General features: G+C 40.0%; 1 protein-coding gene across 1 annotated transcript in view; it reads left to right on the forward strand.

Moving 5' to 3' along the window:
• The window catches only part of LOC125229890 (cytosol aminopeptidase-like), a 42,776-nt gene that overhangs the window by 24,996 nt on the left and 3,485 nt on the right, over positions 1–14,295 (forward strand). The window contains exons 8-12 of the mRNA XM_048134827.1: positions 2,613–2,720; positions 5,603–5,708; positions 10,385–10,534; positions 12,460–12,533; positions 13,007–13,185. Coding sequence (XP_047990784.1) covers positions 2,613–2,720; positions 5,603–5,708; positions 10,385–10,534; positions 12,460–12,533; positions 13,007–13,183 — 615 coding nt within the window. The 3' untranslated portion in view covers positions 13,184–13,185. The remainder of the gene's footprint in view (positions 1–2,612; positions 2,721–5,602; positions 5,709–10,384; positions 10,535–12,459; positions 12,534–13,006; positions 13,186–14,295) is intronic.

Below are 14,295 nucleotides of genomic sequence, written 5' to 3' on the forward strand. Positions count from 1 at the left end.
TTCAATCAATCAATTATTTATTCGTGATAACTACAAAATACACAAGTAAGAAAACAGAAACAGCAAATAATAGTTATTTGTTATACAAGGGGGCAAAGTTGTATTTTAACGCCGAGTGTGGAATTGAAAAACGAGCAAGTGAAAGGATCGCGAAAGGAAGCGAGTGGTTCGAGAATAGAATCCTGAACTTGCGAGTTTTTTAACACACGAGAAGTAAAATACATTTGCACCCGAGTGTAACACAAAACTTTTCCCCTCACTATAGCGAGGAAACTACAACGCAAAAAATGCGTTTATCACTGCTTCCAGTAGTTCCACAGGTGGTAAATCATCTTTATTACTAGATTCACCTACTTTTATCAATTTTACATCAGTTAATTTGACTTTATTCAAGGTCAAATTACTTTACCCACGAGTGGATAAAATGCGTTTTTACCCGCTGGTATTAAAGGACAAAACACGTGTTTCCGAGCTAGTGAGGGGAAAAAGAAATTAAACATAAGTTACCACGAAATGGTCCCGACTAAGCATAAAATGCTAACCCGAGGGTCAGCGCTGGTCTCCCGTCGGGACCATTTTGTTGGTCACGAACGCAGCTGTACACATCAATTCACATCAAATCACATCATAGAATACATTACGCCTATTATTTCGAGCAAACCGCCGGATTAGACCAATGAATCTCCAACAACGCCAGCACTCCTCAACCATTTTCCCTGCGGATCGATTGATAGCCTCCAATCATCTGTTCTTCGATTCTGTTCTTTTAGACAGTAGCGTCCTCTCTGAAGTTTTGGCAGAACTCAGTCGAATACCAGCCAGGTTGTACAAAGTTGTAAAACCCTTGTTTGCTCTATTTGTCAAATATAGCGTCATAAAACGTATCTTAACACATTGGACACCGCGTACCCGACAATCGGGTACTCGTAAACTTTACTCAGATGCCGGCATACCCGATAGTCGAGCAAGAGCTATAAACCTTCACGCTTGCCCGACTATCGGGTTCGCGGCGTCCGGCATTGAGTTGCACGTCGTTGCCCAACTATCGGGTACTGCCGGTTTCTGGGGTATTGTTCGAAATTTAGCCTGGTTGCGAAAGTGTAAACCACATTTTGGTCATTCTCCGACATATATAACAATATATTAGGTAGAGCATAGCGAATGATATTCCGCTTTGTGTGGTAGGGCACAGAATAGCGGATATCATCTCGCTCGAATCTAGAGCAGAGCCCGACTGGGGAAGTACCTCCGCCTTACAGAAGACCGCAGCCAAATAGCACTAGACCCTACTCATAGTGTTGTGTAGGCAGGGACCCGGTCTAATTCCTTGCCATCAGATATGTTGAAGCGTATTAAGCAATTTATATATGGTGGTCTTCCTGCCGGTGAGTAAGGCTGCCAGAGCACAACGAGGGTGTGGTGTGCTGATGACGGAAGGACCTACGGAACTAATTTATTCCGTCTATTGTCCTTTGAGTCGTCGGCAACCCAAACCCTCCTTAGAACTTGTGCACTCTTTTTTGCTGTGTACTTAACACAGCAAAAAAGAGTGTACAAATTTTTAATGGGCAACTGGGCTTTCTGGTCGGCTATACGCGCACGTGACACACCTTGAGTTGCAGGCGTCCATAGGTGACGATGACCGCTTTCCATCAGGCGGGCCGTATGATTGTCTACCGCCGACGTATATAGTATAAAATAGTTATTTGTTATACAAGGGGGCAAAGTTGTATTTTAACGCCGAGTGTGGAATTAAAAAACGAGCAAGTGAAAGGATTCTATAGTTGAACCACGAGCGAAACGAGTGGTTCGAGAATAGAATCCTGAACTTGCGAGTTTTTTAACACACGAGAAGTAAAATACATTTGCACCCGAGTGTAACACAAAATTTTTCCCATCACTACAGCGAGGAAACAACAACGCAAAAAATGCGTTTATCACTGCTTCCAGTACTTCCACAGGTGGTAAATCATCTTTATTACTAGATTCACCTACTTTTATCAATTTTAAACCAGTTAATTTGACTTTATTCAAGGTCAAATTACTTTACCCACTAGTGGATAAAATGCGTTTTTACCCGCTGGTATTAAAGGACAAAACACGTGTTTCCGAGCTAGTGAGGGGAAAAATATTTTTCAATAGTTGTATTAGGTACCATTAAGTTTCTAAAAGTCACCTAAAACCATATCTTAACAGCGCAAGATAAAATATCTGCCCTCACTGCTGCATTTTAAACCTCATTTAATCATAACACGCTTACACAGGCACGCTTTATGTATTATATAAGTATTTTATGAAGTTAACACTTTCGCTACCAAGAACCCGACTGTCGGGCACACCGCTCGTAGAAGCGTAGCCGATTACATGGGGAAACCCGTATGTAGCGAAAATGTCGTAGCGCCGCGTAGAGCCCGGTTTCGAAAGTGTTAATCAGTTGTTTTCGATAATTGTCATTGTCATTTTTCCTTCTCCTTGCAACATTTTTACATGTCTCTGTTTGGCCCGATGGTTGACTGGTAGTGAATGCCATTAGGGATTAAGTCCGCCATTTGTACATTTTTGTTTTATTTGTGCAATAAAGTTTAAATAAATAAACACTTTGTATGTTTCAGGCCAAAGTGAACGTGTCTCTAGTGGTCCCGCTCTGCGAAAACATGATCTCGGGCCAGTGTATGAAAGTCGGCGACATAGTACCGGCGCTCAACGGACTCAACATACAGGTAAAAGCTTAGGCAGCGTCCCCACTTAGGCGTCGCATGTCTCGCGGCGCGCAACGGAGGTCTCCGCCACGCCGCCTGAATGTAATTCAAAAAAACCGGCCAAGAGCGTGTCGGGCCACGCTCAGTGTAGGGTTCCGTAGTTTTCCGTATTTTTCTCAAAAACTACTGAACCTATCAAGTTCAAAACAATTTTCCTAGAAAGTTTTTATAAAGTTCTACTTTTGTGATTTTTTTTGACGCACTTTTTTTTCCTGTAGGAGCGATTATTTCCGAAAATAGTAATATTATCAAAAAACGATCTTAGTAAACCCTTATTCATTTTTAAATACCTATCCAACAATATATCACACGTTGGGGTTGGAATGAAAAAAAAAACAGCCCCACTTTACATGTAGGGGGGGGGGGGTACCCTAATAAAACATTTTTTTCCATTTTTTTTTGCACTTTGTTGGCGTAATTGATATACATATTGGTACCAAATTTCAGCTTTCTAGTGCTTACGGTTACTGAGATTATCCGCGGACGGACGGACGGACGGACGGACGGACAGACATGGCGAAACTATAAGGGTTCCTAGTTGACTACGGAACCCTAAAAACGTCTCAGTACATTTTGTATAGGAAGGACGTAAGACGCGCCCCCAGGCGGCGTGGCGCGCCGACGTCAGTTGCGCGCCGCGAGACATGCGTCTCATGAGTGTGGACGCTGGCTTACCTTTTATAGTGCTTCCACACTGCTGGCTGTTATAAATGTTATACACCGTGTTTTTATTGAATTCCGTTAACTTCGGCATATAGCTAGGTCCATTATAGGAAACAGAATGACGTAGTGAGTTTTCTGAAAATTGTATTTTTAACCCCCGACGCAAAAACGAAGGGGTGTTATAAGTTTGACGTGTCTGTCTGTCTGTCTGTGTGTCTGTCTGTGGCATCGTAGCTCCCGAACGGATGAACCGATTTAGATTTAGTTTTTTTTTGTCTGAAATCTGAGTTAGTCGGGAGTGTTCTTAGCCATGTTTCATGAAAATCGGTCCACTATGTCGGGGTTGTTTTTCAATATTTTTTTAAAAAACCAGACGTCTGCAATAGATGTTACTTCAATTGCTGTTGAGAAACGTGGCTTTACAATTAACTCACACTAACTAAGTGTCAAAACTATGACATGTCAATCGCATAGCCCGTTTCTTAACAGAAATTGATGTAACATCTATCGCAGATGTATGGTATTTTTCAGAAAAAAGTTAAAAAACACCACCCACTCACACCGTGTTATACAGAGTGGGGCCTGCAACAAAGGCGAAGAATTGAACTCTAGGCTATTCTCCTTATACTGATCAACATTTGTTCGGCGACTTTTAAAAATAACTTGTATTTTGATTTTTATCACCCTTGAAAGTTTTTTCTAAGAGGTAATGTATTGCGAATTCTGTTAAGTCTAAAGTGTGACAGACAACGTCAATGACAACAATAATGGCGTACATTGAAGCTAATATTTATTTTGTATGAAAAATTAAAAATTTAAAGACTTCATAATTTTTTAAAGTCACTGAACAAATGTTGATCAGTATAAGGAGAATAGCCTACAGTTCAATTTTTCGCCTTTGTTACAGGCCCCACTCTGTATAACATTTATAACAGCCCAGTGTGGAAGCACCGTTAGGTTTTGGACAAAGAGGATCGAGTATTAAAGAAAGTTACTGTCAAAGTAAAATGTGTAATCACAGTGTATACACCGCCATCTCACGACACAGACTTAAAACTTTTGAACCTCAGTTTTGACAATTTGGCCCATATTCTTAGCTTGATATGTGTTAAAATGTCAAATATTAGTATTAGCGCCATCTAGCTGAGCGTACCCCAAAGGTGTAATGCCATCTAGGCCAACGTACCTTTTTCTGTATGGTACTGAGGTACTTTTTTAGGGTTCCGTACTTCCGTAGTCAACTAGGAACCCTTATAGTTTCGCCATGTCTGTCTGTCCGTCCGTCCGTCCGTCCGTCCGTCCGTCCGCGGATAATCTCAGTAACCGTTAGCACTAGACAGCTGAAATTTGGTACCAATATGTATATCAATCACGCCAACAAAGTGCAAAAATAAAAAATGGAAAAAAATGTTTCATTAGGGTACCCCCCTACATATAAAGTGGGGGCTGAATTTTTTTTTATTCCAACCCCAACGTGTGATATATTGTTGGATAGGTATTTAAAAATGAATAAGGGTTTACTAAGATCGTTTTTTGATAATATTAATATTTTCGGAAATAATCGCTCCTAAAGGAAAAAAGTGCGTCCCCCCCCCCTCTAACTTTTGAACCATATGTTTAAAAAATATGAAAAAAATTACAAAAGTAGAACTTTATACAGACTTTCTAGGAAAATTGTTTTGAACTTGATAGGTTCAGTAGTTTTTGAGAAAAATACGGAAAACTACGGAACCCTACACTGAGCGTGGCCCGACACGCTCTTGGCCGGTTTTTTCCTAGACTTTATCTGTCTACACCGTGTTTTTTTTTTGTTTTACTGTAGGTATATCACTTTTTGTTAAATTCGCAAAAAAAATATTTCATCGTTTTCATACATAATAAATGAATTTATTAGTGTGAGAGACCCTTAAAAATTACATTGAAGTTAGTGTCAAGTGATTGACGGCACATGTCAAAACAAATAACACTAGGAATTGGTAAAGGCTGTAACACACGTGTTCAGTAATTATCTTAATTTTTTTAATAACTCGATAACCGTAAAAGTTAAGACGCTTGTTTCTTAGAGAAATTAATTGTATTCGATCTAAAGAACCTTCCCTTAAAGTTAACGGAATTCAATAAAAACAGGGTGTATACGGAGTGAATTATATGTCTTTACCTGTGGTAATGTTATTGTGTAGATCGAGGACACAGATATGGAAGGGCGGCTGATGTTGGCAGACGCGCTAGTGTACGGGCAGGCCAAGTACAGGCCATACACCATCGTCGATGTAGCCACGCTCACACGTAAGTTGCACCATAATAATGAGTACTATCGTACAGTATGGCCACTCCCTGCCTCCCTGCTGAATATGCCGCCCACCCGCTCTCGGTTACCTCACAGTTACCGCCTGTCAGAACAAGCCCCACTCATACAAGCATGGCACGCGGTCGCCTACACGAGCTTAGAGGCATTTTCAAAATTTAGGACCCAAAATTTACACTGGTCAAAAAGAGAAATAAAAAAACAAAGTGTGATGTAAAGCTGCATTTTTGGTATGTTATTTGGGATCCTTGGGGGAATGTAGGACTATATTTTGCAAGCAAAAAAATGGTGTGCTAACTTCGTAATTTAAAAAAAAAAGTAAAAAAATCAGACTTTTTTTGGTTATTGCCGTTTTATTAAAAAACTATGCATTTTTGGTCAAAAGTTGCTTTGTAATGTTGAAAGCGCATTAAATTCCAAACAGTTTGAAATCTTTTTTATCAATGTCCGTCAAATATTTTTTGAGATATGAAGCGTCAAAAAAGAGCATTTTTCCCCTTTATATGAAAATATTCGTTTTGCTAATATTTTGAGACAGATATCAGCAAAACAACTCAGGCTATTACATAAATTGTAAAATAAAAATGTAGAAAATTTCACTAGCTTTCATTTAAGACCAAAAGAGTGCCAGTTATTTGAAAAATAGGATTATATCATAAGTCTAGTATAACTGGATCAGAAATAATCGGTGGATGGTAATGGCCAAATGGGATAGTTTACATATATTTACAGGAGGCGTAGCGGAGAACGAATTATTATTATTATTTGGGGGCTGTTCAAGTATTACTCAGACACATATTTGCGTATATCAAATCAACACTTATTTAGTAAGTTAAGTTTACGGTCAGAAAGAGCTTAGGATCGCCGCTTGGCGGAAAAAAATATTTACGAGTAGAAAACCCTCATTAATTGAATCAGATTGTTCCGAAATTTATTGTTCTTGTACGGACTGGTTTTTAAAGCATATCACTGAGGGTCAATAACATCGATGCAATCTCACGAGCGTTGTCGTGGACGTGTCCGAATCATACTATTCTCCGTTTAACGAAATATCAGTACATAGTATGTGTTGTATTGCACGCGCAGGTCTCTCACCGCCGCGCAGGTGTAGTCGGACCATAACTCGACAGAATACACGCTTGTACAAAAACTGAGGAACAGCTGTATTTTTACGCTGTCACTACATTTGGCGAATCTTCTAGCCAACATGTTTGCCCTTACTGCGGTGGCTCGCCTCTGCCTTTCTATGTCCTCGTGGTCTTTTAAACTGGACAACAAGATGTGGCCAAGATATTTGACTTCGTGTACTCTCCGCAATTGAACTCCATCAAGCAAAAGAGGTGGTACATGTGTGGGCATATGTGCTGCCTCCATGAGCATAAATTCAGACTTGTCCGGATTGTATCTCACGTTATGCTGGCTGGCGTATCTCTCGCATTCTGCAAGTAACTCACGCATAGCTCCCACAGATGGTGCTAGTAGGACCATATCGTCTGCATATGCGATGTGATTTATCATTTGCCCATTGATGGAGCAGCCAACCTCGGTACTGGTCAAAACCTGCGACAGCCCATCCATGTACACGCTGAAGAGAGCCGGAGACATACTGCCTCCTTGTCTCACGCCACAGTTTAGCCCGCTGGCTGTGGACAGAGTTGACTTCCATCTTACTACGTTCTTCTGCTGGGAATAGGTACCACTTCTCCAGTATCTTAATAATTGGCGTGGGCGCTTTCCTTCCCGTAGTTTATTCCACAGCAATTGGTGGTCAAATACAACTCAAGTGGACTTTCTATCACTACAGGAGTTATGCCAACAAGATGCAGAACCAGGACCCTCAAAAAGGAAAAAGTAAAATGTAACTAATTCTGTTTTATTTTTCTAATTTACTAAACTTCAAAATTTTACTGTATTTTATTTCTTCATTAGTAATAGTCATATCGATGCAAAGTTAGCTTAGACAATTTTTTCAGATAAACGGATGTCAAAGAAAGTAAGATCGAATAGATAGCACTTTCAACCTAAAACTTTTACCGTAAACTATTTTACCTTAACCAATGGGTGATTCTCCGAGACCCTAATTTTCAATGTCCGGAGGCTTATTTCACTGAAAACTTTAGCTTAAAATCCTGTTTTTTTTTTTTCAGAGATACTTTACATCTCTAGTCGACTGGGTCATCGATTAGCTTTAGTATAAGGTCATTGTAATTTTTTATATTAAAAAAATATATCCGTTATTCTTACTACTCTGTCGTGTCCGTTCTCCATTTTTCTCTAAACATGTGATGATAACTTCAACTCAGTCAACTTAACGAATATTTTGATTGAGTACATGGATACATTATTAGTTACTACATTACTAAAATTTAACAAGTATTTTTTTATCTATAATTTTGTATTTAAAATTTAGGAAATAAGAGATGTCTGCGACAAAATTCTTATTTCTCTGGTGCGGGTTTTATTCGCCTGTATCGTAAACGTATTAAAGATTGTAGACAAACTTCCCCCCGCGGGGAATATTCAATCGCGCTCGGAACGTGGTACGAGGTGGAAGTGTCGGCTGTTGCACGTGGCTCCGGAATTACGAAGGTAAATATCTTATTCCTTTGTCCGTGGTTCAGGTATCATTCTTATTACTCTGTTCGATTTTTTGGGATTTGTGTAACTTTTAAAAATGTACTTTTTTGGTTAATTAATTGCTTTACGTACTATCTATTCATATTATTAACGACAGCCGCGTTGTATATACACATTATGAATCATTGGTTTTTTTTCGATAATTTCTTATTCCTCTGTCCCTTATTCCTATGGATTTTGGACAATGGAATAAGAATTTTCTAAATTTTTCTTGTTTTTCTTAACTGACTTTCAAAAAGAAGAGTAGTTATCAAGTGATTTCCTATATTTTAAAGTACCTTAATAAAAAAAAATAGGTCTTTATAAAAATATTAATAAAAAAAATTTAGATCTTTTTAGCACCTAGTGCATTTACAGTCTGAATGTTATTAATAAAAATAAATATAAAAATATTCTAGAATACTTTTTTGATAGTTTTGTGAACAAGAGTATAATATATAATTTATAAATATACGGTTTTTTAACATTTTTGTTAACCTATCCTGACTTATCTTATTCCTCTGGGCCTAAATTTCTTATTCCTCTGGACCAAAAAGTTAAAATAAATTTATTTTATGAATGAGTTCACAAAAATATGGGCCAAAACCATAGTTATGTCTAAAAATAAATCTATTTTCACAAGAGTATGTATTGGTCAAATTTCAAAAATAAAAAAGGACAGAGGAATAAGACAAAAATCGCTGTCTCGTAGAATGACCCCAATCTACCACACTCTTGGCTTCTCTATTTATAGATTTTTTTTTGTTTACCAAAGTAACTATTCGTCTTACTGACCTTTATTTGCACTAAAACTAAAGCAAAATAATTTTTATATAATGTTATATTGCAATATATATCATATCATGAAGTATTTTGCAGATATTTGTCTAAAAATATTGGCAAAATGCTACATTTTATAAATTCGTCAAAAATTAACCTTTTTGACGCTTCATATCTCGAAAACTATTTGACGGACATTGATAAAAAAGATGTCAAACTGTTTGAAATTTAATGCGCTTTCAACATTACAAAGCAACTTTTGACCAAAAACGCATAGTTTTTTTATAAAAAAATAAAAACCAAAAAAAGTCCGATTTTTTTACTTTTTTTTTTAAATTACGAAGTTAGCACACTTTTTTTTTGCTTGCAAAATATAGTCTTACATTCCCCCAAGGACTCCAAATAACATACCAAAAATCCAGCTTTACATCACACTTTGTTTTTTTAGCCGATTTTCATGTAAGATTTGACCGGTGTAATTAGCGTAAGTCGTTAACAAAAATTTACTCGCTGTCATTTTTGTGACGACAGTTAAGCATAAAATCTGTCTAAAAATTAACTTTTTTCACGTTCTAAATGTAGATTATCGTTTAAAGTCTATGTGATTATCCCAAAAACAATATTTTTATTGAAATTTCATGCTTAATTATAATTATCGTCACAAAACTGACAGTGAGTTAATTATTGTTAATGACTGTTTCACCATGATATCACACCTCGGACACTGGCGATCAAATATATGAAAGAAACGCGTTCCTACGTACACAGTCTAAGCTCGTGTAGGCGGACGCGTATGCTTGTATGAGTGAGATATGACAGGTCGACTGTTCGCGTGGTACAGGTAGCACTACTTCCAAAGTTATCGTCATATGTTGTTTCATTACCTACCTACACCTATACTTACTATCCATTCACTCCAAGTCTGTTATCCTATAACCTCGTAAGGCCCAATGTACATTACAATGTACATAGTTATTGCAATCTAATTTGAATCTTTCAAGAACCAAATAAAGTAGATTTTCCTTTGTTACATTGATTTATGAAACGAAATTCTTATCAATTTACTTATAGAACAAGGTTCAAAATAAAAATGTGAAAACTATGGTGGGCCTTACGGGGATAAGACTAAATTGAAAATCGCGCTGTCTTATCATATATAAATGCACTGACAAATACACAAGTTTGTTGCACGATTAAAAATCGTACGCAATTTTTACTAGCGCCATCTATCCTCCGATTACATCATTTATATCATTCACAGACGGAATCAAGATGGCGACTGGCGGCGGCTGCTACGGCTGCTTCTCCAATAAAGAGTGGCTGTGGGAGTGTGCTAAGCGAGCTGGAGCCATATCCGGAGACCGGCCTTGGAGATTCCCGCTCTGGGATTACTATAAGAAGCAGATTGTTGGTATGTATACTGAAAGACAACAGTAATATTCCATTGACAGATGGATTCAAGATGGCGGCTGCTTCTCCAATAAAGTGGCTGTGGGAGTGCGCCAAGCGCGCTGGCGCTATATCCGGGGACCGGCCTTGGAGATTCCCGCTCTGGGACTATTACAAGAAGCAAATCGTTGGTATGTATACTGAAAGACAACAGTAGTATTCCATTGACAGATGGATTCAAGATGGCGGCTGCTTCTCCAATAGAGTGGCTGTGGGAATGTGCCAAGCGCGCTGGCGCTATATCCGGGGACCGGCCTTGGAGATTCCCGCTCTGGGACTATTACAAGAAACAAATCGTTGGTATGTATACTGAAAGACAACAGTAGTATTCCATTGAGATGGATTCAAGATGGCGGCTGCTTCTCCAATAGAGTGGCTGTGGGAGTGTGCTAAGCGAGCTGGAGCCATATCCGGAGACCGGCCTTGGAGATTCCCGCTCTGAGATTACTATAAGAAGCAGATTGTTGGTATGTATACTGAAAGACAACAGTAGTATTCCATTGACAGATGGATTCAAGATGGCGGCTGCTTCTCCAATAAAGTCGCTGTGTGAGTGCGCCAAGAGGTCTGGCGCTATATCCAGGGACCGACCCTGGAGATTCCCGCTCTAGGACTATTATAAGAAGCTAATTGTTCGTATCTAAACTAAGACAACAGTAGTAAAGTCTATTGCCAGATGGATTCAAAATGGCGGCTGCTTGTCCAGTAAAGTGGCTGTGGGAGTGTGCCAAGCGCGCTGGCGCTATATCCGGGGACCGACCCTGGAGATTCCCGCTCTGGGACTATTACAAGAAGCAAATTGTTGGTATCTAAACTGAGACAACAGTAGTAAAGTCTATTGCCAGATAGATTCAATATGGCCGCTGCTTCTCCAATAAAGTGGCTGTGGGAATGTTCCAAGAGGGTTGGAGCTATATCCGACCGGCCCTGGACTGTGGGATTACTACAAGAAGCAAATCGTTGGTATATAAACTGAGTGAGACAACAATAGTGTTCTATTGACAGATGTTTTGAAGACGGCGGCTGTTTTTTTAACAAAGTGGTTGAGGGAATGAGCCAAGCGAGTTGGGGTTATATACGGGGAGGTTCCGTTGTGGGATTACTATAAGAAGCAAATTGTTGGTAGGAGAAAAAAATCTTTGGTTTACAATATAAATAAATAAAAATGCCTATTAAGGATTTACCCTGGTATTCTGTAGTTTTGAGTTAGGGTTCGCGTACCTATACCTACTTGTGATATGAGACGATTTTTCAATTTGTCTGAAATAGGTATATGGATGGATGAATCAACTTTTTCTTGCCTGTTATTGCCATGGTTACGGTCCCCTGAGTCACGCTGGTTTTATGCAAAATTATGCTACTTAAACTATGAAAACATGCATTTTCTGGTGTTAACAAGCGCTTTCCTTAATTTGCATAAAGCCAGCGTGACTCAGGGGACCGTAACATGTAGTCCATGTTTGTTGTTACAAACTGTTGTTGTTACAAAAGCATAATTTCAGTAGCAAAATTTTGCATAAAACCAGCGTGACTCGGGGGACCGTAACCATGGCAATAACAGGCAAAAAAAAGTTGATTCATCCGTATATCTTTTCTAAAATTTCTACCGGCTGTCCAGCCTGTACTTTGGTCCAAGAATTGTTACTAGGAGTCCATTATAATAACTACAGTCTAGAATACAAATACTCGTAAGGTGTTTCAGCGCCGATTTCCGCAAACTTTTCTTGTCAGTCCTGCGGTAGACTGTCGTTCTCGCATTGGTCTAATAAGTCATCAGAAAAGGTGCTCTTCTAATATTACACCATAAATCGTCTGCAACAGACGTTAAGGCCAATGATGATGATGAGACTACAAATAATAAAGTCACCGTGTTCTATTCTATTTCAGATGATCCGTCAGTGGACTTGAGGAACCGCGGCTCAGGAAAAGCAACGCCTTGCATCGGTGCAGCCTTCCTACAGGTACCTACGCTAATTTTAGTTAACATAATTTTTAAGAATAAGTGTGCCGTTCAGATTTGAGGAGTTCCGTCTTGGCTGATGATGGCTTCTCTTACCAATCTCGGTAAGGAGGGTAGATCGCGCGCTGTCTACGCAACTTTGACATCCACCCGCCTTCGTTAGTTTTCCGTGATCATGATGCATGCAACTGCGCCGAAATATCGGGAGCTCGACAAAAACCAAAAAGGTAATCACGGTCTATATGCCGGTCAATATAAGTCTAATGAAAATAACCGTGAATCATTCAAAACTCTTAAAGCTCGGCCACACATGCGCGTTTTGATAGCGTAGGCGGAGCGGTAGCGGAGCGCAACGATAGCGGTGCGCCGGACGAACGCTGGCGGGAACTAAAGAGCGCGGATTGCGAGCGGACGAACGCTACGCTATCAAAACGCTTTATGTGTGGCGGAGGCTTTATACTTATTCTTTTCCAGCAATTCGTCTGCGCCGACTGGCTCCACTTCGACATCACCGGCGTGGGCAAGCTGGCGCACGACCCGCCGCCATACCTGTGCTCCAAGCGCATGAGCGGCCGCCCCACTAGAGCGCTCACGCACACGCTCATGCACATCGCGCACTACGATGACAAGTGCAGGAACAAGCATCAATAAAGGTGCTGTTAGGGTCCCCCCACACCTAGCGTCTCGCGAGCGTCGCGTCGGGCCAACTGTATGGGCAAAGCCTGACGCTGCGTCGACGTCGCGTCGACGCGGCGTCTTTTTCCATACAGTTGGCCCGACGCGACGCTCGCGAGGCTAGATGTGGGGGGACCCTTACACAGCCAACACAATTGCCAGCAATTCACATATTATATTGCCGCAATTCGTCACTACTTTGAAAAAAAAAAAACTTGTATCTTCTGTCAATGAAAAGAAAAATGTAATAAGCATGTATGAAATGCATATAGACTTACTGCGTTTTAACTTTGAGCAGTGTGAGATACGAGATGTTTTCAAAATAGTGACGATTTGCTCCTTAGTTGGTGCGTCGCGGCAAGGATTCATGGAGGATCACATAACTGCACTGATGAGCCCCGCAAATTTCTTTGCAAAACGTATACTGAAGTAAATTAAAAAGTTCGCAAAAATATTCGTGAAAATGTGATTTCTGTCACTTCTAGGCTGTGAAATAGCGCCATCTAGGTTTATCCATGAATTGTGGGATATTTCAGAGGTACATTTTTTTGTACGAGATCATCAGTCCCGGTATATATCGTGCTTGATAATATGTAGAGAAGGCTCACTGCTTCGATGTTCACAAAACCCCGCCTTTCATAATTCTTACCTACATTAACAAACGGACCTCACTCGAGCAGTCGACGTTGAGTAGTATAGTGTCGCGCGAAGGTCGTCACTACTGAATGGGCCGCGAGTGCGGGGCCGCCGGCATGTACTTGTAGCTCGGCGAAAGAATCGCGGAGTGAGCCGCCCCTGTTAGAGATCGTTCACGAAAGCTGGCACGAATGTAATGGACAGAACTTTGATTTTATAAAATGACACCAGCCGGCGTATTATGCTTCCAATTTTATCACTTATCCACGTGGATATCTGTCACTCTCACATTGACATACTTGCCAAAGCGTGACGGATACTTTATCCACATAGATAAGTGATAAAATTGGAAAATGAAATATTTATTTTTCAAGTAAGGTCAGGTGGGGTAAGGGGGACTATGGGGGAAGGGAAACACTGATCGGTAACTCTGAATTCATAGACTGTAGCTG

The sequence above is a fragment of the Leguminivora glycinivorella genome, chromosome 9 (genome assembly GCF_023078275.1).
Source record: "Leguminivora glycinivorella isolate SPB_JAAS2020 chromosome 9, LegGlyc_1.1, whole genome shotgun sequence".
NCBI lineage: Eukaryota > Metazoa > Arthropoda > Insecta > Lepidoptera > Tortricidae > Leguminivora > Leguminivora glycinivorella.